The sequence below is a fragment of the Solea solea genome, chromosome 19 (assembly GCF_958295425.1).
Source record: "Solea solea chromosome 19, fSolSol10.1, whole genome shotgun sequence".
Classification (NCBI taxonomy): Eukaryota; Metazoa; Chordata; class Actinopteri; order Pleuronectiformes; family Soleidae; genus Solea; species Solea solea.
Window position 1 is genome coordinate 8,388,558 of NC_081152.1, and position 24,289 is coordinate 8,412,846.

General features: G+C 41.8%; 1 protein-coding gene across 6 annotated transcripts in view; it reads left to right on the plus strand.

Annotated features, from left to right (window-relative positions):
* The window catches only part of LOC131446574 (mucin-2), a 34,205-nt gene that overhangs the window by 8,364 nt on the left and 1,552 nt on the right, over positions 1–24,289 (plus strand). For 4 of the 6 annotated variants that reach the window (XM_058617895.1, XM_058617894.1, XM_058617896.1 and 1 more), the window contains exons 2-3: positions 1,049–4,814; positions 7,157–7,231. In XM_058617895.1, coding sequence (XP_058473878.1) covers positions 1,867–4,814; positions 7,157–7,231 — 3,023 coding nt within the window. In that variant the 5' untranslated portion in view covers positions 1,049–1,866. Of the gene's footprint in view, positions 1–1,048; positions 4,815–5,660; positions 7,232–24,289 lie in introns of all 6 variants that reach the window. The other 2 variants (XR_009233943.1, XM_058617898.1) reach the window with 2 other exon arrangements.

Genomic DNA, 24,289 nt, shown 5'->3' on the forward strand with positions numbered 1-24,289 from the left:
AAAGGGTTGATAAAGGCTCTTCAGAGCTGGAGAGAGACACAGAACACAGAGGACGTAAATAAAATAAAAGTGGCAGCCCCTCGGGTATTTTCTCTCCTTAAATAACCTGGGAGTTGTGAAGGAGTCACTAATTACCCTTCCCACTGATGGGAGGGGGCACAGAGTAACGGCAAGTCACACTCGCACACAGAATTAGCCTGGGCCTGTCAGTGTCGGAAGCTATCACAAGGAGATAACAAGGCACAGATCCATAGATCGTGTAAGGCAAATGACAGCATCACGCCTGACTGCCTGTGGCACAGACGGGAAATGGATGTGATATATATACATATTAAGGCCAGAGACTGTCAAAAACAGACTGCGGAATCAGAGTGATGAGAACATACTACTAACTACAGCATGGTGGACAGACTGGCACACGGTGACCAGATGAATCAGAATGGATGTCACCATGACAGATCATTGAGCACTGATAACAGGGCCATGGACTGTTTAAAATTGTGAAAGAAAATGAAGAAAAATCAGTGAGACGCGCAAATATGAGGAATGGAATAAAAGTAGTGCTTTGTGCCCACAAGCAGGAATAATACTGAATACTAACACTACTGCTCCTGCTGCTACAATACCTCTACTTTTAATAATAGTGCTCGTAATAACCACATGCAAACATACAAAAGATAGACATTATACAAAAACGGGAATTGCAGAGAGTAATATCAAATAGACATGCAAGAAAGAAACATAAGTATCCCCTTCAGCCAGTGTGAATAGGTCTTAATTACAATCTCTTTTCTCTTGTTTTGGAAGATATATTTTGTGTTTTTCCCTATACTCATGTTTTTCTTTTGCTACCAACACTCTTTCATTAATTTTCCCCAAACTGATTTCTTCTTCTTTTTCAATTCTGTGCTGACCCCATGCACTTTTAAAATAGCTGCATATATTATGTCTCCATTGTCATGAGAAACAAGCACATTGTGTTTCAATGGAAATGTAATAATACACGGGATTATTCACTCCAATCTTTCTGTGTTTGTGCTGTCTACAGGAGCTCATGGTGTCTTCAGCCACGAGGACACACTAAGAAAGGACCTGCAAAAGAAATAAATTGAGGCAACGTGGAATAAAAACAAAGGGAACGGACAGCGAACAAAGGAAATGTATAAGAGTCAGGACATTATGGGGAAGCATGTATGTCCATCACATACTTTGACCATCCAATCTCCTGAAGACCCAACAGACAAAGCAGGTAGAGAAGGAGGGGCTGCCAAGTAGTCAAGCCAACGTGATGGGCACAGATGGGATGGACAGGTTGCATTCCCTTCCTCCACGCTCATTTGCTGGTAACTTCCCTGGCCTTGTCAAGAGTTCACCTCCCTGCAAAGTTAAAGAGAAATGGTAATAACAAGCAAAAGTGCTCAACTTCAAAGGAAATGGAGCAGTATGGACACTACTCCCACGTTCACTTGAAAGAATATTTGATGCTGCATATATTTATTTTTGATGGAAGTGTAATAGTGAAGAACCATTAGTTTATTTGGGTAGCATTCTTCACAGCAATCTATAAATTTTTTTTTATTTCATGTGTTTAGTATTGAACTGTGAATATGGTCATCCATTATTTCTTGAGGGCAATCTCAGTTGCAAAAGAAGTCCTTGGAGTATGGATCTGAGACATATAAAGACACAGTTATATTGCCAGTTTGCTATTTGCTGAAACTGGTTCTCAGTCAATTGTACAGATCTCCCACTGTTGTAAAAGGAGAGGTCACTTTCCTTGTCGATGCACTAACACATCTAGGCTTTCATTCAATCAAACTACCTGCAGAGCCTGTGGATGTTGGGGGCGAGAGAGCTACAAGAGAAATGGTGAGCAAAGAGCCCAACCACCTGCTTACAGGCCAAACAAACGGCAAGAGCACATTGGCAGACAAGTTGCCTGGGACAATGACTGTGCGCTCAGTATTGCTCAATCGAGACTCACCAGATATTGAGAGCCGCCTCAAGCGCCGCCGCAACCGTACCCACCAGGTCCGCTTCAAAGACCTGGAAGATGGCAGCAGCAGCAGTGGCAACAGTGGAACAGGAGAAAATAATAGCCATCAAAAGCATGCCATAGACTGTGGCAGCCCACATCCTCTTCGTAAACACAGCAGCAAATCCAAACAACCATGGATGGCCAGGGACAGCCCACAGACCGATGGTCTCCCTGGTCAAACCTCCGTGGTGGGAGCTGTGCGTGGGGACATGGCAAGCACCATAGAAGTGGTGGCCGCTTTTTTAGCCAGGGCCCCTCCTCATCCACTGACACCGGGTCCAACTCGTCGATGCTGGGCTCCACCACAGACTAACTCCTTAACCTTGCCAATGACACGCAGGCCCTGTACAAGCACCAGCACAGCCATCCAGACATCCCCATGCCTGAAAAAGCCCCAGTCCCTCTCCTCCACCCACACACGAAGCCACAGCCTCGGGGACTCAGTTGGAGTAGATGGGGACGATGAGCATGACTCTCAAGATGAGTACCTTACACACAATGTGAAGCTGCCTGGGTCCAGGGACCAGAATGGTCCACCTTGTCCTGCAGATAGAACTGTTGTGGAACGACGGTCTAAAGCCTCCAGGACAGACATTAAATCAAATGTTAGTGTGGTAAAAAACTCAAGGCACAGCTGCCCTCCTTCAGTCCTTCACAGCACGGAGTCATGTCACTGTTCCTCTGTATCTGTGCGTGATGGGTCCAAGCGGCAGGGAAGCAGCACTCCCTCATTGGTAAGGAGGAGAAAGCGGCTAAATAGGACAACAAGTGATCCTGGAAAGGAGGTGCAGTACTGCACCACTCCAACTCAGACTGAAACCCCCAGTCTGTTACCACCACTTTCAAATACCAAACGCTGCACCTCTCAAGTTCAAACTGAGAGCCCTTCTTCATCTCAAAATTCAAAGTATTGCACCACCCAAAGTCAAACAGAGAATCAACATCAGCCTCTACCTGTGAGTGAAAAACGATGCACAACCCCAATTCAAATCACCAACCCTTGTCCAGCCCTCCCTTCCAGTGTTGAGCAGTGCACCACTCAAATACAAACAGACACTCCCTGTCACTCACCTCCGGATAAACAACCCTCAACCACCCAGACACACACTCACAGCCCCCGTGCTTCTCCACCACTGACCGTATCACCCACCTCAGTGCAAATTCAATCTGAGAGCCCTGTATCCCCAACTGCAACTCAAGACCCTCATACAACCCAAATAACGAGTGTGCCTTACTCTACTTCTCCCCTGCCTACAGGTGCACCACCACAGACTCCTGAACACCACTCTACGCCTCCCCCCTCCTCCCCAGCCAAGTCAGTTTGCAGGACCTCTCCTCTGCCCATTGTACTGTCTGTTCCTTGCTCCACTTCTCCACCTATTATAAGCCAACACCCTATCCCCCAATATGCTGTGTCAACAACAACCTCTTGCACAGCTGTTGTCTCCACTCCTACACCTCCATGCCCCACTCAAAACTGCACCTCTTCTATCCCAAACATAGAATCATCCACTCCTCTAATTTGTTCTACCCCTACCCCAACTAAAACCACAAATATAACTACATTTGACTCTATCAGACATCTAACCACTGCCCCAAATGTAACTTATCAAGCTTCACACAGTGCACCAAACACCACGCCGCCTTCAAATCTAACTCCCTGCACATTTGTAACTCAGACTGCCATGTCTTGCACCTCCATTTCATATTATACTACCACACATCCAGCTGGTCCCCATGCTCCTCAGCCAAATTGTGTTTCACCTTCTTATGCGACTTTCGTGCAAACTGTATCCCATTGCAACATACCACGTCAAGTCCTGCAGAATACCTCCTCTGTCAACCCAGGCATTACCCCCTACTCTGCCCAAGTCCCAAAGTCTTGCACTTCTCCACCGCTACTTGTGAAAACGTATACATCAAATCTTCCAAATGGACAAGTGTGTGCCACACCAACTAAAGCTGTTCCTTTATACTCTTCCACATTTCGTGCTGCACCACCCTACACCCCCCCCTCTCAGGCCTCCTTTAATGCTCAGGATAAGAGGGGCATTCGACTTCCACCTCCTCCCCCACCACCACCACCCTACACACCTCGTAAAAATGGAACTGATCCACAAGGTCCTGCAATTCGAACACCCAAGCTCAGGGCAGACAGCAAGGCCAATGAAAAAGAGAAAGACAGTGAGAAGGAGAAAAAGGAAGATGTAAAATGTACAGACTCACCCAAGCTCTGTGAGCCAGCCAGCTCTCTAAAGCACAGAGCTCAAACCCCGCCAATTCCTGTGATTAGGGGGGAGAAGCAGCCTTCCTCATCCTCTCCTGCCAAGGCCTGTTTTAAGCCCAGCTGTCTCAGCTCAGCTCAAGCTCAGCTCGGGGCACTACATAAAATGCTCTGCTCAGGAGCCAGTCCCAGGCCCAACACTCCCAACAGTCAGCACCCTCTTCCTCCAAACCAACAGAGTTGCTCTGGAGCCAAGGGTTGCTCCGCTTCTGGGGACCAGTGTACAGCTGGGCCCTTGACTTCCACCCAGGCTGACACACTAAGACAGGTCCAGGAAATTCTGGGAGGGTTGGTGTCTGGGGCCAGGTGTAAACTGGACCCCGCCAGAGTGACAGAAAAGCTCCTGAGTCCCAATGGGCCCCTGCATGATATTCGAAGCTTGCAGAACCAGCTCCACAGCTTGGAGGGGGTCCTGGAGACCAGCCAGAACACCATTAAGGTCCTGCTGGATGTGATTCAAGACCTTGAGAAGAAGGAAGCTGAGAGAGATGGGTGAGGCAATATCTCATTTTAGTAGGACAGTTTATACTTTAAGGAAAAGGTGATGCTTGCACAGTGTCTGCACCCACAGAGAGAGATGGATAAGGCAATATTTCATGTCAGTGGGACAGTTTACATCATAAGGAAAAGGTAATGCTACCACAGTGTCTGCAACCCACAAATCTATTGTAATCAACAACACTCAGAGCTCGATCAAACCTTTTGCCAGGACATCACTTGTCACATGCTTAAAATAGATTTGCTTTTGACTTGTTACACTATTCATTTAATAACCCTGGACTACCTAAACTCTCAAGCCTGGTTTATACTTCTTTATGCCCAACTTTTAAATGTCTGATGAACATAAATAGACAGGAAATAAGTACATTTTCCACTCATGTAGCGTACGTAGCATAGTAGTCAGCATCTCCATGTAGATGTTTCATCTTCAGCTGTCGGACCAAAACATTATCTTCCTGTTGCTTTTTTTGATTGTTTCAAAAACAATTGTGCTCCAATTGTCCTCTCAGAAAAAGTACATCAAGTAACTTCATCAAATCCAATAGTTTTCTTTAAAAAACAAAACAGAGCATAAATTGAAAACTGTTGTATGATGTGTTCAGTTTTGTCAAGTGATTTTATCAAAAGTGTCTTGCAAAGATGTATAAATCAGGCTTAACTCTTCATAGGTTAGAATAGTTTTGTTTCTCACGTCATCCTTCAGCAGTACCACATAAACAAACTGAATGAGAACATCGCAGAGGAAATGCTGATGTAGGCAGCATAGCCACACACTCTCAGCAGAATTCTTTGTAACTTACTGTAAAAGCTGTATTTGTACTGTTTTACTGCCAACAGAAAGTTGACTGACACTGTGACAACTCTCCAGAATTTGAAGAACTCATCTCTACCAAGCTGCTGTTCAACTCATCGAACTCATCGGTAGCTGAATAAACGTGCCAATGCAGTTTTGTTATTGACTGCAGGGAAGTTTTCCAAGCCGTTAAGGACTGACACTTAAAAATCACGGCCCAAAGTTAGCATCTTGGACGGCTCATTGCACACAATGTAGACACAGAGCAACCACATTATAACAGTCTGATTGTAAAGTAAAAGTGTAGTCTTGGCTGAACGTATATGGGGAAACATATACAGGATCACTAATATTGTTCCTTGCACCACATGTCCAAGGTGGTGTTCAAAGGTAGCATAACAATAAGTGTGAAATGTTGCATAGCCCTGGGGTAAATCACGGGTTTTTAGTTCAAAAGTAGCGGGAAAGTACTGGTCTAAAAAAGGAGCTATTCCACATTAGAAGATTTAAATAAACACTGATAGATAGATAGATAGATAGATAGATAGATGTTTCATTCCTAGACAATTAATTTATTGAGTAAGATTCAGACTCTCTTTATAATCTTTGCTGCAGCTTGTCTATTTATAGTCAATCCCGGGATTGTGAGCATCATAAATCTAGAGTGGTGACAATGAGAGGGAAAAGGAGATGCAAATGGACAGTTTGGACTGAGATAAGACATGGGATAGTTATTTTTATGTAGTCTCTAGTCAGTCCCACAAGTCTCACCTTTCTGTATGCTTAAAAATCTATGTCACGTCATACCACAGTGAGACTTTTGGGAGACTGGCTGCACTGACTGTACAGTACTTGCTCTTGTGTTTATACCCAGCAGGCAGGTAGAGATAGAAATCAGCATATGACTGTCATCATGTTGGTGGATTCAGACGCTCCATGCCTCTTAGTGTAAAGCTTCTCTGTTCTCATCAAGTCTTTAATCAATGTGCTTCCTACATCGTAAGCTGCTTAGTAATTTCTCCCACCTCATCACTCCAAAATAGTCCATGATGTGGATACAAGAAAACAGCAGCTAACAACAGTCACAGAGAGATGCATCTAGGCTTGACTGAAATCAGAACAGTTAAAACCAAATCCCCCTAGTTAAACTATACTTCGCCAACATTAGATCGTGTGCATTGCATGGACCTCTGTCTCACGAAGTGATAACTTGCGTGCCAAGAAATGCACGATGGGAATAAGGCTAATGCATGCAGACACGACTTTTACCTCATAAGCATTATTTTATGCCTGAAGTGATATGGTGACTCATGGTTTACGTAACAGCCTGTTGGAAGGGGTAGAGTTCATTAAAAATGATTATGGGGGTCATTGCAGAGAGGAGATTGGTATGTTTGCAGGGACTTGTGTGGCAGTGGTTCGGTTCAACAAGGGAGAAGATACTCCAACTGTGTCTCTGTGGGCTGGCACACACACACACACACTCACACACAACATCACTCTTTTACCCCTGATATGTCATTTATGTGCTTTTCAACAGAAGAAATTCATACAGAACCGGACAGGACATTGAAAACTGCGGGACCTGCAGGGACTGTGCCTGCATCATCTACAGGTATGTGCCTGCATGCTTGTGTGGATTTCTGCGTATTTACTGCTCGTTTTAACATGGCAGCAGTGAGAGCACAGTGCGTGTCTCGGTGCAGAATTATGTGCATCACACTGTCATTGTGAATCACATCACTTTCGGGAGTTCAGTTTTCATGGCTTGGTAGGATTGGTGTTCTGCTCTGTGTGACAGCACAGCCAGATGCCGCACTTACAGAGCGTGGCCACGGCACTGCGCAAACTTTGCTGCAGGTTTGATCAGTGAACACAGTTAAAAAGATATTTATTGAGACTCATCACACACACACACACACCCACACCCTCCCTTATGCACTCTCTCAAATTTAATGAGGTGAACAGCAACACAGACTCAAGTTGTGCATCCGCGTGTGCTCCCCCTCTCCTCCTCTACTCTTGTCATTTTTCTACTCCCCTAATCTCTGTTTTACACACAGATGCACAGATGACACACACACACACACACACACACACACACGCGCACACACACACACATGCTGCATAATCATTCCGCTGTGAGGTTTGAATTTAAATCAGCCAATTAACAAACAGGATTTCACACTTTACAGGAGGAATTGAAATTCCTGTCCCCTCGATGAATTTGTCAAAATTACAAAGAAAAGTGGGATATTAGTAGAAGGAGCAAATCTGGTAGAGCGAGGGGAGAAAGAAGACAGCAGAGAGAGAGTGAGAGGCGTGGCATGCAGATTGCTTACACGTAGAAATATAATATGATTATGACAGGATTAAGGCAGTACTCTGATTATTAAAACTTTCATGTAAACAGCTTACAGGGGTTATATTAGTCAAATTATATCATAAATCTGAGAAAGCTTAACCCAATTACCAGGGCAAGATTCATCATCAGTCTTTTTAATTGTGAACTGGAACTGTGAGATGTGGCATGTGTGTATGTGTGTGTACACCTTAGACTGATTACTTTCAGTGATTTAATTCTGCACTCTCACTCGCTCATTTATTTTTTGCAGCACTAATAAGGTGTTTCCTGTAGCTAGAAACAAATCCCTAATGTTTACCTGGTTATCACGCACATTGTATTATTAGAGAAGTTGAATTATTATAATCCACATAAATGATTGAATCAAACTATTATTCTAACCTGCTTATTCTCAGGGATGTATTTATCCTGTGTATACAACCCCCCCCCCCCAATCGGGAAAACAGAAAGAAGTCAGACAGTGGGGGAGGACAAGAAGAGAGACAGCTGTGGATAAAGCACAAAGACGAAAAGTTCTGAAAAAGATCTGAGAGAAAAGATCTGATATTTTGAAATGGAACGAGAGAGAGAGAGAGAGGGGAGGGGGAAGATAACCAAAATGATTCATTCACAAACTAAATACGGCTTCATATTGAAAGATTAGAATAGGGTTGAAAACAGAGAATAATACATACAGATGACTTGCACTGAGAGACGGAACGTGACAGAAGAGAAGTTAATATTCCGGTTTGCTCTGTATGATCATGTGTTCTGGCCGGCCGGGGATATTACACTGCACCGATACACACCGTTTCATGGTCAGATGAGGACTTATCACTCAATTGCCTGTCAAGTTGACACGCTTTCTTCCAAGTGTGACAAGAGGATTTTTTCTGCTTTGAAAGGGGAGGAGATTTTCTTTTCTTTTAGGCTCAAGTTAAGCCGAGTCTAAAAAGGAGAATCTGGCAGCAACAGAGGAAAAGGTGTTTGCGGGGAGGAAAACGATAAAGTGGAGCCTGAAAAGGAGTCATTGATGGGAAAGCTATCAAATCTGACAGGACAGATGACATCAATTAAAAGGCTTTTCGAAGGAGTCTTAGTCCTGAGAGAAAGCGTTCACACTATCAATCTACCTGAAAATGATTAAACCCCCGAAAAACTGCAGATTTGCATGCAACGACGTTTGTTCTTACTAAATGAGATATCTGAGTTCTACAGAAATGTGTTGTAATATGTAAAATAACAACAGACCCAAATAAGGTCATAAGAATCTCAGTATCTAATTGTTGTTGTTTTTTTTGTTTTTTTTACAAATAACCCCAACAATTAGTTTAACAATTGAAGAATTATTGTGTTATTTTCACTGTCCTGTCTGTTTACATATTAGCATTCAGTTAGATGATGATTTTTCTTAGCAATTAAAATATACTAATCCTATATTACAATTACATACTGTATAAATATGTAAGAAAAACTCATAGACTCTGAGTGTAAAGTAGATATGAACACATACATATTTGTGACATAAAGTCATAGAGATAGCAGCTCTGCATTGCACCCCTTGTTTTGATCATTTCATGCTCTGGAAAATAAAACCTCTGCACAACTGCACACTTGATTGACCAGCAGCAAACAGATAACAGACATTTTTCTACTTTGTTTGGTGTCCCGGGATCTCGTTCCCGTTAGGAAGATAACAGACCGAGTTAACAACTATCTGGTGAACACAGGGAAGAATTTAGCTGCTGTAGAGAACTTAAGTTTTGGTCATATTTGTGCACTCTAATATCTCCATTAGTTGAAGAAATAACAAGTCATATTCAGTTGAATAATGTGTAGCATATAAACATCAAGGGGAAAATCAGACGTGTTTAATTTGAAATTGGGAATAGTGGTGAAATAGTGAAAATTAAAAGATGGCTAAAAACAACATAAATTAAATAATAAAAAAAAGAAATGTGTTTGCACACAGAGGTTTGTTGTACTCCAGTTACCCGGGTCATGTTTCAGGGCGAAGCTTATATAACAATGCTAATTATACTTAAAGCATGCAAATGTAGCCACTTGTGGCTACAGACCTTAACGTTTTGAACATTTTGTACCCGACCACGGCTCATAAATAAGCACTTCATTTGTTCTGCTTTGTAAAGCTCTTGTATTATAGGAAGAATAATGCATGGCCTATGTGATGTTATTTATTTAGCACCAGTGGCACATTAACTGCATATTAATATGTGAACTCGATTGTGGGGCTGTGTTAATTAGAGAGCAGAGTTGTGATTTTTTTTTTTTTTCTCCCCCCATTATTCTTTCTGCCAATGGCAAAATGTGCTCTATGAAACAAAGTGGGGAGGTCTAACAAGGAACTGTTGTCCTTAATCCCCGTGGAGTGTGTGAGCCTAATCAGATCTGTACTCTGCTGCTTTATCTCTGCTGCTTCTCTGTCTGTTGCTCGATCCCAATTTTTGCTAGTGGAGCTCGATGGGCCGCTGCTCTGAGATGGATTAATGACTCTCTGGACCGTACGATTTCAGCAAAAAACCCTGAGTCCACAAAGAGATTTCTATTTTTTTTTAAACACAATCTGTCAATGCCTTTGCTGAACAGCAGATAATTGAGAAAAGGGCTGCTGAAGAGGCATATCCTTGCTCTTTCTCTCTCCTGTTTCTGTTTTCTGTGGGGATGCCCCTAGTGCTTGTTTAATATCTATACTGTGGCATCATTTCACTTGTTTTGTTGCCTCTCTCAAGCTATGGTCTGGGCTGATTCTTTAAGATCCTGTTTGTCAGTGAACGCCTCGTAGCATCAGTGATTGTGGTGGTGGTGGTGGTGGTGGTAGACTGGAGGATTCCACCTTTTATTTGTAGAACAGAAACTATAGACACCACCACAGGGAGCACTTGAGATGAACATTTTGTGACAGCGCCTACAGTAGCAACTCATGACTCGCATCTCTCATCACACACACACACACACACACACACACGCACACGCACACCCATCATGAATCAGCACTTCCTGACGCACATCTCCACTGACACAACATTGCATGACATGACAGGATACTTGCACGCTGCACTTTGATTGCGATGGATCAGGGAGAGACGTGGTGGAGCATAAGAAACTCTGAAGGAGGAACCTGGGATGAATCTTTCTGCATCTCACTATCTCCAACTCATTTCTCTGTCCCTCAAACCCTCTCTCTGTTTCTCTCTCTCTCGTCTCTTCTTCCTTTTTACAAATGCCCAGTGTGCAGTGAAATATTCATCCACATAAAAACTTAATCACAGCAGCTTTAAAAGATTTTAAAAAGTAATAGTTCCGTCAAAAGAGACCAGGCTCATGATCTAGGTCCCCACGATGACGCAGTGCTGCGTGCTTTGTGTGGTAACCGCAGCTAAACATGTGTGTAAAAAACAAACTCATCCTCCAAAGTGGGGAATCTAGTAAGAACAATGGATGCTGTCTTTGCTGTCACTCAAGGCAGTGTTAAGAGCTGTGGGCTGTGGTGCATGGAGCCCTCATTCACACTTCTCTTGCCCTCTATAATGTGCTTCTGTCTACTTCACCGTCTCCAGAGTGCTATACTCCTCAACTTGGACTCACATCTCCTTCCAGCAGCTTTGATTCACTTTCTCATGCGTCCCAGAAAGGCATAGCGGTCCAATTCAAAGACTCTCCAAATGGTCTCAACACGGGCCCACAGCTACTGACAGCTTCTTGTTGTTGGGGGTTTATCCATAGGAATATGCTATTTTACAGACATCACAAAGAGGCTGCCTTTTCCAGTAGATTGCTTGTGTCACATCCTCCGCTCTCACTCCCCATGTTGCCATTTTTCCTCTCTTTGAATATAAATACATTTCACACCTGAATGGGGATGAGGAGAAGTGGTGCAAACTTGCAGCTCTTGGTTGGGTGGAGGAGCAGCAGGAGAGAGAGGAGGTGAGTAGGAAAGATTTGCCCAGGCAGTAGCATGTACCCTGTCATGACCAAATGATGGAAAATCTTAGGGTTTTCTGTTCAGGGAGAAACAACATCTGCAGCATACACGTATGCAAATGAATTTTTGTGTGTGTGTGTGTGCATTGTGTGCACTTTTCGGGGAGCTCCTCTGGAACACTGTGATGTGTGAGCGCATCATAAATGAACTTCTCGTGTTCACAGTTACAGGGATATTTCGGAACTTGTATCCAGCCTCGAGCTGTTCATTAAACATTGACAATTCTATGCCATTATAATAACAAGACCTGACTGAATAGAATATAAAAATGAAAACCCCCCCTCACTAAAAATAGCGGAAGTGCATCTGTATTTGGCTACGCAGTGAAGCAAAAGTGACAGACAGGAAATACAGAGCAGTAAAGTAAAAGTGACACTGTGTGTGTGTGTGTATATAGTAGGCTGTGAAGACTAATTTTGATTTGATCCATCTTTATGAGGACATTTGAATATATTATAATTGGTGATATGCTTGGTATAAGTGTAGGTTAAGAGTAAGGGATAGGAATTGCAGTTTCAAGCCTCGGACCAAGTGTCACTGGTGGGCACGTAACAAAAAAAAGGTGAAGTATTCCTTTAAGTATTCCTTTAAGGTTAGGCTAAGGCATTATGTCTATGAGTGTCCCCACTAAGACTGCTGAACAAGTGTGTGTGGGTGTGTGTCTGTGCACTCAGGACTACTGACCAGTGCCAGTAAAGGTGTGGAGGTGAAGGGTGATGCTCTGAATCTTCTTTGACCTTCATCACTTTGGCTTTAGGCTTTAGGCTGTTTGTAGTGAGCTGCAGCTTTGTTTTGGTTTTCTAGTGACTTTAATGTTGCTGTTGAATCATAGCAGGTGTTCTCTGTACATTCATCTGTCTACTATACCTCCGTTTTTGGAGGGAAACTAAAACAGCGGACAACCGTACAGAAAAATTGTTACTGAATGGGGATCTAGGGAATGTCTTTGCTGAAAAACAAAGTGTAAAATGGCCTTTGTGTAGTGAAAATAATAATAAAAAGTTAGTGTGGGTTAATCTGTGAAAGAAAATAAACACAATGTGCAGATCTTAGGGCCTAAATAGATGTCATATACTGATCTTTTAAATCACCAGGTTGTCCATATTATAGGCTGGTAAATTGATTAGAATATAATAAGCCTCTTTAGATAGTATGTTTAGACAAAAGTAAACAAAGAGACAGAGATCAGAAAGGCAACATGAGAAGAAAAACAGATCCAGGCGTTCTTTCAGTTTAACTGGGCAAGAGAGAGAGGTTTTCATTTCTTAAAAAATAAGACTTGTCAGATTCTTGACTATGACCTTTCGCTAACAACCCTGTCAGAGCTTTCAGACTTGTGTGTGTGTGTGTGTGTGTGTGTGTGTGTGTGCTTGTTTTTGTCTTGACATAAATACTGGACCAGCAGTCCTCAAGGAGCCCAAAACCTGGTCCTAATGAGGCAGAATCTTATTCCTGAGAAACTGGTTAAGTTAAGGGCTAACATTTGAAATGTACTTAGGTTAATGTTTCGGGATAATGGTTTGTTTAGGCTGTCCGAATGAGCGAAAGTCATTCTTAAGAGGTGTGCCTGTGTGTGTGCATGCATGCAAAATGTGTAAAGGGCAGAGCAGGCAGCTTTGCAGTAATCCATCTTTCCTCCAGGATTGAGTCGTGGAGCAACAGGCATCTGACATTCCTTCAGTACAAAAAAAGTATCATTTGTTTCACATCCTCTGTTTTTGCCTTGCTCTAATGACAGCACTGTGGAATGAGACGTGTTAGCAGTGCAGACGTCTGAAAATCACATCCATCTCCAAGCGCTCACCAGAGACTTGAAACTGCAAAAACTGGAGTATGTCCTTGTAACCGTGGCTCCATCCACTCACGAGTTTGTTTGTGTGAAGCAATGACAGATATAGGGCTGGGTGCGAAAACAGAGGGAGAGGAGGGAGAGCGAGAACCCTTGTTCAGGCTGTTTGGCAATAATGACAGAGCCGAAGTCATGCCAACAGCGAGAGCCAGATGGTGCCCATCAACGTTGTGCCATGTCTTTGAAACGGGGCGGGGAGAGGAAGATCAAGAGTGGCATGTGGAACTGGGAAGCACGGCCTAATGTGGATGATGTGTCATATAAATACTAATCATGTTAGAATCACACCCACAGCTAAATTAGATCCCTAAAGCTGTTCCACTCTCAAAGCACCCACTCCCAGCCTTCACCCTGTTTTGGCACTGTGCTAATGTCATTATCAGTCATGATCAATAGATTAGATATTAAAATGCTAATGTAAGAAATAATTCCTACGGTATCAGGGGTGGTAAATAAATAATTCTTTAATGGTTTATAGATTAGTTACAAGCATTGTTTTGGGATTGTCAGTTTGCAAGAAATCACTTTGGCTCCTCCAGCAGGAATAAGAGCACTTGGAATAATTTAGTTTGCGCAACGTGTCATCCTCTCTTATCTGCAGGCAAGTGTTTATCATCGTTTCCAACCGCCACAGTGGCAAAATGAAAATGCTGCTGTGATTATTGTTCAAATGAGGATAATGGTGCACAGTTTCAGTTTACTTCGAATAAATGGAGTTGCACTTGTTTTTTAAACATGAAAATGGCACTCAGACACAAAGAGGTGCGGGTGGCGGTGGGGGGGGGGGGGGGGGGGGGGGGTTCAGAGGCTGCTCGATGAGTCTTTTCATCCATACTGTCAGGAAGATGGCACCACTTAGAGCCGGGTCATACTTATTTAAAGTGTCACAGGGTTGTAATTCATAGGTCAAATAACTTGTAAATGTAAATATATTCATTAAAATGAGCAACAAATACCATGACAAATAATAAAATGTGCTTTAAAAGTTTCAGAGGTTCAACAATTAAGTGTAGGACTTGACCTTTTTTTTTTTTACATAGACTTATATAGCATTTTCAAGTGCTTATTAACAGCATTTAACAAAAAAAGTTACAGTTTACAAAACTTTTATCTTATTTAATTTCATTATAGCTGCATTTTTGTTCAACAGAACTAACGTCTTTTATAATGTATCACCTAAACTACACTAAAAAATATTCAGACACAAAATCTATATGGTCTCTGCAGCGGCGGTCCAAACAAAACCTTGTTATTGTGTAAAATATGCCTTTTATACTGTATATTTTTAGCTCTTCAGTCATCCAAAAAGCAACCAAACAAACAAAAAACTTAATCTGCTGTGCACAGTGGTCCTCCCCACGGCTCATTTTAGCCCTTAATCTTCATTAGCCAGGGACTGTTTTTAGTTGTCACACTACCAAGCGCTCCAGAGGTGAAACTAAACACGACCCTCAACAAAGGAAACCATGAACTATGACGGCTTCAATGCATTAGTGTGTGTTTATGAATGAGTATGACAGAGATAAAGATGGATGGATCCTCAGTGGGGTTTTTTTTTTCCAAATGGCAAAATGCCATACACACCTCTCTCTCGCTCTCTCAGATCTACTCAATAACCACTCATCCGTCATAGCCTTCCGCTCCAGCAGCTATCACTCAATTCCTCAGTGGTGCAGAAGACAAACAGCTACTCTATGCAGACGGGCATCACCTCTCGCCGTTTTTACAGTGATTCACCTTGGCTGACTTACTGTACAGTTCATTTCCCTGGATAATGTGTCGATGCACAAATTGGGACTCGCGAAACCTCCCCACTAGCAGGGCAAACTCCGGCACTTCTGTGTCTACCCATTAACAAGCAGTGGATAATAATCCGTGGTGGGCGGGTGCTGAGGAAAAGATCCTGGCCTGACTGTTAGCACAAACTGGGTAAGCACACCTCATCATATGTTGCACTAAATTTAGCCCACAACAGGAGGCCCAACATGGAATTTGAGGCCAGTTTTATTCAATATTATAGAGTTGTCGTCAGCCACACTTTAAGCTATGCTCATGCGCTGACTTTGATGGAATTAACATGTTTAATTGTTCTATTTACTTACGTATTTTTACTTCTTGTACTTTTTCAAGACCTTACTCTTTCTATTTATATGTCTTATATCTTTTTTTTTTTTTATATATGAATTTATATGAAACTTCAGACATACTGAATAGGAAGAAATAAAGGTTGACTGACCCTATAAGAGTTTCCACTTTGAAAACTAAGGTTGAATACACTATTGTGTGATTCATCCGTCTTTAAGCAACAACAATTTATTTATAGTTCACGTAATCAATATTGCTATTTTAACAGTGGATCTGCGTGTATGTAACATGTATCGATCGGAGTGAAGGATGCTCGCTGGGTGGGAGTTAGTCACGCTAGGAGTGATCTGGCAACAGAAGTTACGCACTGAACTTCTTTGTTTAATGCCAATGAATGAACAGATCGTGACACGACTTAAAATAAAGTCCTCTGTTGCCTACAACTGAGTCAAGTCAAGTCAAAGCACAAAGTAAAATAGTACTTCAATAGAATAATAAAGTTGCTCTGTCACTGCTACTTGTGTAACCAATCAATAGTCTGCAAACAAGTTACCATGTAAGAATTTAAAATTGTTACCGTTGCACACAATTGGCTAAAAAAATTCTCATTCAGCCATATGTGACGTATTTATCTAGCATAACGAGGCCTCTTTTATGCTACATTTGCTAATCTGCAGCTTCTGACAGAGGCGGCTATTCGATATCAGCGTGCACACACAGTGAACCCTCAAAGTAAATTCAGTAATGGGTGTGAATTCACAGTGAACAGCTTTTTCCCCACAGAGCAGACCCTGGATGCTCATCACTGCCTGCGTTGCTCCTGGCTGCTGCGTGTATGACGGCGTATGGAGCCTTGTCTCATTTACACACATAGTACAACAACTTGCCATGATACGCTACGCTTGACGGAGCAAACAAGGCACCGAGAGTTACACCGAAAATAGAGGGTCGCGTCTTAAGAGGTTCCGAGCGAACGCTGATGGGGCTGTACGTATGCTTCTCGTCTACTTTCTGCTTTATTTCTTCTTCCTCCCTAACGTCTGCCTCCTCGGTCGTCAATCTTTACCTCCCTTGCTCTCAATTTACAGCACAATTTGATGCAGAGGATTTTCTCTGGTCTTAAACCTTCCAGGCTCCCCATCTGGTCTCTTCAGTAAAGAGCATTGTGTGTTATTTATTCATCCACATGGAGCAAAAGACAAACAGACGATAGTCTCATTTTTGTCTGTCACTGAGTATGCGCTGCGCTGTTGCTTTTTTGCAAAGAAAGTGTTTACCCGAAAGTGCTAAAGGTTCCTAATAAGGTCACATTTGTAAGATCTATGTGGGTAATCGCTGTATAAATGTAAATATTTGGCATTCATTATGCCACAGATGATACAACATGCAAGATAGAGGATAGAGATAGAGGGAAAGGGTGTAATATCAGGGCTGCACAAGGTTTCAATCATGCACAACAGGTGTCCCTTTGTTTATTCTGAATTGCTGCCAAGATCTCGAGCTCATTGTGGTGAAACCAAATGTACTGACCTTGAAAATTTGTTTCAGCACGATATATTGTTGACTTATGGTATTATGGTATCATGTGATCTCACTGCTAATGATGTGCATTAAAGCTTAGAGCTTTCTATCATGATTATGAATGATATTGTGCAGTAAACCATGAGCAGCATTAATAATAAGTTGATGAGTCCCTGAGGTGCAAGCCTTGTTTACATTGTCAGTGTGTTGCTGCTCAGTCTCCTCACACTGATACAAACTGATATAGTACTTTGCCTCACCTACACCCTCCAAGGGCTTGTTGCAGACATCAATTTCAACTGGCAGTAGCCTGAGTCCACTATCTTGTTAGAGAAGGCTTCGGTACATCTTCAGGTTTGTGATGAGATTTCCTCCAGACGTTTGTGAGCTTGATGAATTGGGGGTCTGGATGCGCAGGATTATTCAGTGTTTTTCTCCACACAATAAAACTTCCTCTGGCAGCTCTGTGGCTACACTGGGAACCACCCTCTGTCACTCAGACTCAGTTTGAGCTGTCAGAGGAAGTGGGGAAAAAAAAGAAAAGAAGAAGATGCCTCAGTCATCTGTCAATAGAGTGAACCTGAAACCTGATTGTAGACAGACTGTCAAGTGTGAGCTCAATCTGCTTCAATTTGAACAACAATTCCAAAATCACCTTTCAGCATAATGTAAATTAAGTAATGTAACACGTGTGCACCTGCTCTGTTTCCAGCCTATAGGGGAAATCTTTCCCGTGATGTGACTTTGACCAATCTCAGGGCAGAAGGTGCTTCCGTTCGGCTGTTCTACAAAGCAGCTGTGCTTACGCAGCCTTTTAGAGCAAAGGCTGCTATTCCGGCGTTGGTATCAGCTGTTGCAAAGCAAGCTAAAAAAGCAAAGAGATGATACATGGACTGTGTATAAAAAATAATGGATATAGTCATCTGGGCCTGCTCTGCGGCCAACTAGGAAATTAAAATATATATCGAATAGTCACTAGGGGCGACAACGCTGGTTGCAAAAAGAACTTTGTTTGGGTGGAAGTCTATGGGAAAATTAGCCTACTTATTGAGGACTTACTGGTGTCAGTCATATTTTCAGGACTTCTTCAATATCACTTAATGCCAGATTTGTAAATGATGTAAGTGGACACCAGTATGATTGACAGCAGGTATTGTAGTAGGATCCAGGTTGCAGGTAATGCTTCTTAACGTCCGGTTGCAAGACTGTACAACGGGAGTACAGATTCATAGGGGTGACATCACAACCCAATCCCAGATTGCTGCCCACTGTTCCTGCACCCACCTCTTGTGTGTTCACACCTGGTGAGTAGTAAGGATGGGTTAAATGCAGAGGACAAATTCACCATCACTAATATTCATGTGTGTGCAAAAATGACTCATTCTAATTCAGAGATTGGCAGATTGGTTTAGGGGTGCATGTGTCTGTCTGTGCTAATCTGGTGGGAGGGGCTAAGAACAGAGACGCTCGTATTTAACATTGTGGGGATGAGGCTAAACAATCACCTACTTTTCTAGTGTTAATGTCGACTACAGCTTTAAATATCTGGAAACTGTCCTGCCAAATCTATGGCAGCGTGTCATGAAATACATTAATGTCGCCCTCGGGTTGAATATAAATAATTCCCTTAATTTAACCTTCATTACCATCAAACGTTTATGCACTCCGGCTTTACGACCAAACACCTAAAAACTGGTGCCATTAGTGCTAATTTCTGGATCCTTATATGTTAAACAAAGGCGGTGACAATAGTAAACATTATAAACATTATATCTGCTTTAAACTCAGCATGTGGTTCCCTCACTGTGAGGTTATCACAGATGTGAGTGGTCAGTTGTTTCTCACACTGCTTGTTCTAAAGCAGCGGTGCATAATCTTAGGTGATTTGTGTTGTTGTTGATGATGCTGTTTGGTCTCCATGATCATTCCTGTGTACACCGTCGCTGGGCAACATGAGATCTAAAATCATCATTGTGTGAACTCACATGAATGTAACAGACATTTGTTTAACCATGCTATGTGAGCATGGATCTGTGCCACAGGTGCACCCATGGTAAATAATACACAACTCCTTATATGGACATCCTGGGTGTGTGTGTTTTTAGGTCACATATTCAGGCTTTAAAAATTCATTCATTTTGTATCGCATTTTTAGTCGTGATGTAAAGTAGCGATAATTAAACAGAAGTCACAAAAATAGAAGATAAAAACGATGACAACTGAACTTTGGAACCTTTGAACTGTATTTCCAAATTTCATAAATTCAATCCAATGTTAAACATTAGGAGTACTTTTTGCTCAGGTGTGTTTATATATTTGGTGAAAATGAAAAAAAAATGTTTTCATCAGATTGCCTAGGTTGTGCTTAAAAATATATATAAGACACTCTATATCGCACATTCTCATAGCCTCTGTATATACTGTACGTTTAAAAAAGCAGCCGAAATGCTCTGTGTTCTAAGGGTTGAATTTAAACGTTACCAAATACAGCTTTAAATACCACCTGCCCTAAATTGTCAAGTAGTGATCAATATTAGATCACTGGCAACACCTGCGGTTAGAATAGCGGTAGAAATGATGGAAATGACACATGCAGTGAAAATCCAATACATATAAAGTAACACTGAGGTGTGGAGTTTGCAAATCTGTCTTTTGGGAGGTTCATTTTTTTTCATTTTTTTTTCTACATTATAAAACACTCAGTGTCACACTGCCACACATTACATCCCAAAATCAGTGCAATTCGAATGTCAATACAGACTTGTGAGGCTAGACGACAGTACGGGATGCACTGTGACAGCTGAACAGCTGGCAGGATGGTCTTAGAATAATAGTCCGTGGAGAGTGTAACACCTAAAGGTACAGCTTGTTCTCCACAGTAGTAATAGAGGTTGTTTTGTGCGCGCGTGTGTGTATTTGTGTGGATGTTGCCGGGGCTGTGGGTTACTTTTAATGGGGAAGTGTCTGTAGGTGTGTGCAAACATGCACATTCATCTCTTGTATAGCGTGCTGGCAATTGCAAGGTGTGAAACCTCATCACAGATGAACACCGCTCTCTGCAGAGACTGACTGCTCTTCCAATGCCTGCTGAAATGAGATGCCCCCCCCCCCCCCCTCTTTTTTCTAAGATATTCATCGTATAGGAGGGGAAAATTGCAAAGATACTTGGACTTGATTGCCTTTACTCTGCTATATTTCTGCTGAAAGTCTCTCGTCTGCCACGCAGCAAAAACACAGAGGTGGAGAGATGGAGAAGAAATCACAATCCTATGGTGGTATGAATGTTTTATAGGTGGAAGGAAGAAAAAGAGACAACAATCTGCTCCACCTCTGCGCTTATGTTATTTTAAAATCATGTCCAATTTGACTGCATATGCTCATTTGTGAAGCAGAAGCTGTTTTGCCTGCTCAGCGGCACACCGTGGTGTGAAACTGCTGTAATACTGGGGATTTTCTAGTGCAAGTAAATATTGTTTGTCACATTTTTAACGTCATCTTCTGGTTTCACATGGCAGCTGTAAATGATCTTAAATTCCAGGCATGTGGTACAGCTACAAATCGCTGAGTCAGTCCCCTCCAGAGATGCTCTCAGGGGGGCGCTCTTGGGTGAGGTCACCGTGTCCCAAACTGAATGATTAAAAAAGAGATTCACAGCAAAATCTCTGAGGATGGAATTACGTGTGCAAAGTAAGGTCACACGGTGGGAACAGAGAGTGCGCCGACATCTCTAACAGCAAGAGAAGGGAACTTTTCTGACTTGACATGTCGCCAACTTTGGAGTCACTTTTAATCTTCCAACTGAAACTCTCAGATTACACACTAACTGTTCCATCGGGACTTAAATGGATCGTGCAAGTGGATTTGTGTTGGGGCAAAAATATAAGAACCAGTAAACACCTACGTATATACCATACAGCGATTCATGGGAAATGGAAAAATTTGCAAATATTGTCCCATTTGCTTCATGCAAGACGTCTCCCACTCCCACAGTCTGTGTAGTGGAGGTTGTAAGTTATCATATCACACCTCTGTATACAGGAAAGAACATTACTGCACACCAAGGTCCAGTGATTTTATTGTAGAACTTTCTCTCTCTTTATAAGTATTAAACATTAAAGTATTTTATTTTGTTAGATAGAAATATCCAACACCTTGTGGTCACATAGTTAAACGGTTCAATGTGCATATACTTGTCTCTGTCCTTATTTATGTTACATTTGTAAAACACTTTGTTTCTTTGTGCCTTCATAAGATGAATGAATCCATCCGCTATAGTTTTTGATGTTGTGTCAGAGCTATCTTAGGATAACACTGTCAAGTGTACACAAGAAGTGTTGTATTGTATGTCATGTGTGCAGAGGTGGAAAGTAATGACTTGTTTTTTGTGTACTTGTGGTTTTTAAAGTCGTTTTTGATATGTGTAGTTTTACTTTTACTTACATATGGTTTTTTTTTAAAGTACTGTACTTTGCACTACATTTTAAATCAATGAATGGTGAGGACAGGTGAATGATTAGGACAGGTGAATTTGCGTTAATTAAGGTCCCAGAGTGAGTGAAAGTTAAAGCATTTGTGACTTTTTACCCATGTTGACTGATATATTTTATTTATTTTGTCAGCACTTTAATTTGTAAAGGTTTGCCTTTAATTCAAAAAAATTCATGTGCGATTTGTGTCCCCTTGTCCTTTTTGCACGACACAAGAAAGAACCCAAGCTACTTTTTTTTACTTTAACTTACATTTTAGACCAGTACTTTTACTTTCCTAGTAAAAGTTTATCAAAAATAGTGGTACTTTTACTTGAGTAGAATATTTCAGTACTCGTTTCACCTCTGTAAGTGCGTAACGGATAAATTATTGACCATATAAGTAAAAGTTTGCTCTATATAATATCCCACCCTGACTCTAAGGGTCGCCAAACAAAACACATATATAGAGATTTGCTTTTAGTGTTGGTACAGACCATGATTTAAACACACAGCAGTTACTGCAGTACAAATATTGTAAAAACACTTTATTTTAGGAGGACTGTACAACACCAACACAGCAATTCCATCCTCCAATTTTGAAATCTTTACATTGCAGCACAGCTCCGACACTCTCCTTCTGAAATGATGGTCTGCATCATCTATAAAACACATTGCCAATAGGCAATGCTGGCCCATAGATGAAGTCTATAGCCAAAAAGTGGAAAAGAAAAAGTGAGCAGAGGACAGAGGAGGAGCAGCGTGAAAAACCGTGTTAGCTTCACAGCTTCTTGCCTGCCACAGTTTGTGGGCTCAGTGTGCAGATAATTAAGGTTGAGAGTGGACAGCTCCCTACAGTGCTGTGCCTTCACCACGCAGAGCTGTAGACCAGGGCAATACATTTCCTCAAAACGGAAAACACAGCAGACACACGACAAGAGTCCGTGGGGAGCTCCATAGGAAACTGAGCTGTATGTTGAAAACCAGGGAATGGTGCACTTTATTTTACTCCCCTCATGTTTGGGCCGTCGAACGGCAGAGACGGACTCCGTCAAATTACTCTCATACTGCCCTGTGCCTCGTTTTGAGCAGCTCTGGAGGTTTGTTTTAAGCTGTGATGCAGTCCCAGCTGCCACAAACAGGTTTAGTTGAAGTGGCAGTTTTTTTTTTTTTCTTACCTGCTGTAAATACTGCAGAAAGAAGCAATCCACTCCACTGCTCTGTGTACCCACTCGTTTTTTTTGTTTTTTTTTTACTGTTTACTCTGTCCGCACCCTTTGCCTGAACTGTGCTCCTGTCTGGAGTTTGATGTTTCATTTGTTTTTTGTACATTAGAATACCTGTGGGCTTCCAGAGTGAAGTGGTTGAGTGACCGAGGGAGTGGGAGTTATGAAGCAGATGGATATGAATGTGAGTCCTTGTTGTTCTTGCACACACTGCTGCTGAGCTCAGTCCTCCTTGCTTCCTCTGCAGCACTTCCCTCCTCATATCATATCTTTACTTCCAGCATCTGTGCTGTGATGAGAAACACCAGCTAAGTAGGCCACTGCATAATAAGCAAGAATGGCAGGAAAAAATGAATAAAACAGGAGGAAAAAAACGGGGGAGAAAAGAATCAGTTCACACGCAGAGAAAAGCTTATCCAACATGCAGCTGCTGACAAAAGTAATTGAACAAGTGAATATTGTCATTATCATCTTTACCTTAAGTTGTGACGTTGTCATGTGACTAATGATGCACCAGGAAGGAAAAAGACAATTCACAGTAAGTTAGAAAAAAAAAAAAAAAAGTTTTTGATTGAATTTTTGTGAGATCTTAAAAAAATAAAAAAATAAATTCTAAATGAGATAGTTTGATATGGACACTATAGGAAACTATAGTTCCGCTCTGTGAGTGCTTTCTAGTTACTATGTGTTACTGGAAGAGGTTTAGTAAAAAATGGATGGGACGGGCCAGATGTCAACATGACAGAGAATTACATTTATGAGCGTTTAATTTACTGTAATTGATGAAAACATGTTACACGACTACAGGCGACACATTTACCACTACATTTACACAAAAAGAAAATTGTAAAATTGATTTATATATGTTCTATTCCACTTGTAAATGCAACACAATATTAACATAATCTCACATTTGTATTATCAGCACATTGTTCTGAAAGTAATGCAAGTTAAAGGGTTTCTCCTGCGAAAAGGGACCCTATATATTATATTCTTATATAGTACTATCTTGTTATTGATGCTGCTTTGAACAGCTGCTGCAGAAGGTTTAGAGATTATCCCGCATCCAACTGCTGACGACAGTAAATCACCAGGCAAATATTGTCCTTATTCCCCCTTTTTTTTTTTTGCAGATGTGACTGTTTATTATTGCTTGCCTTTACCTATATGGAGTCTGCA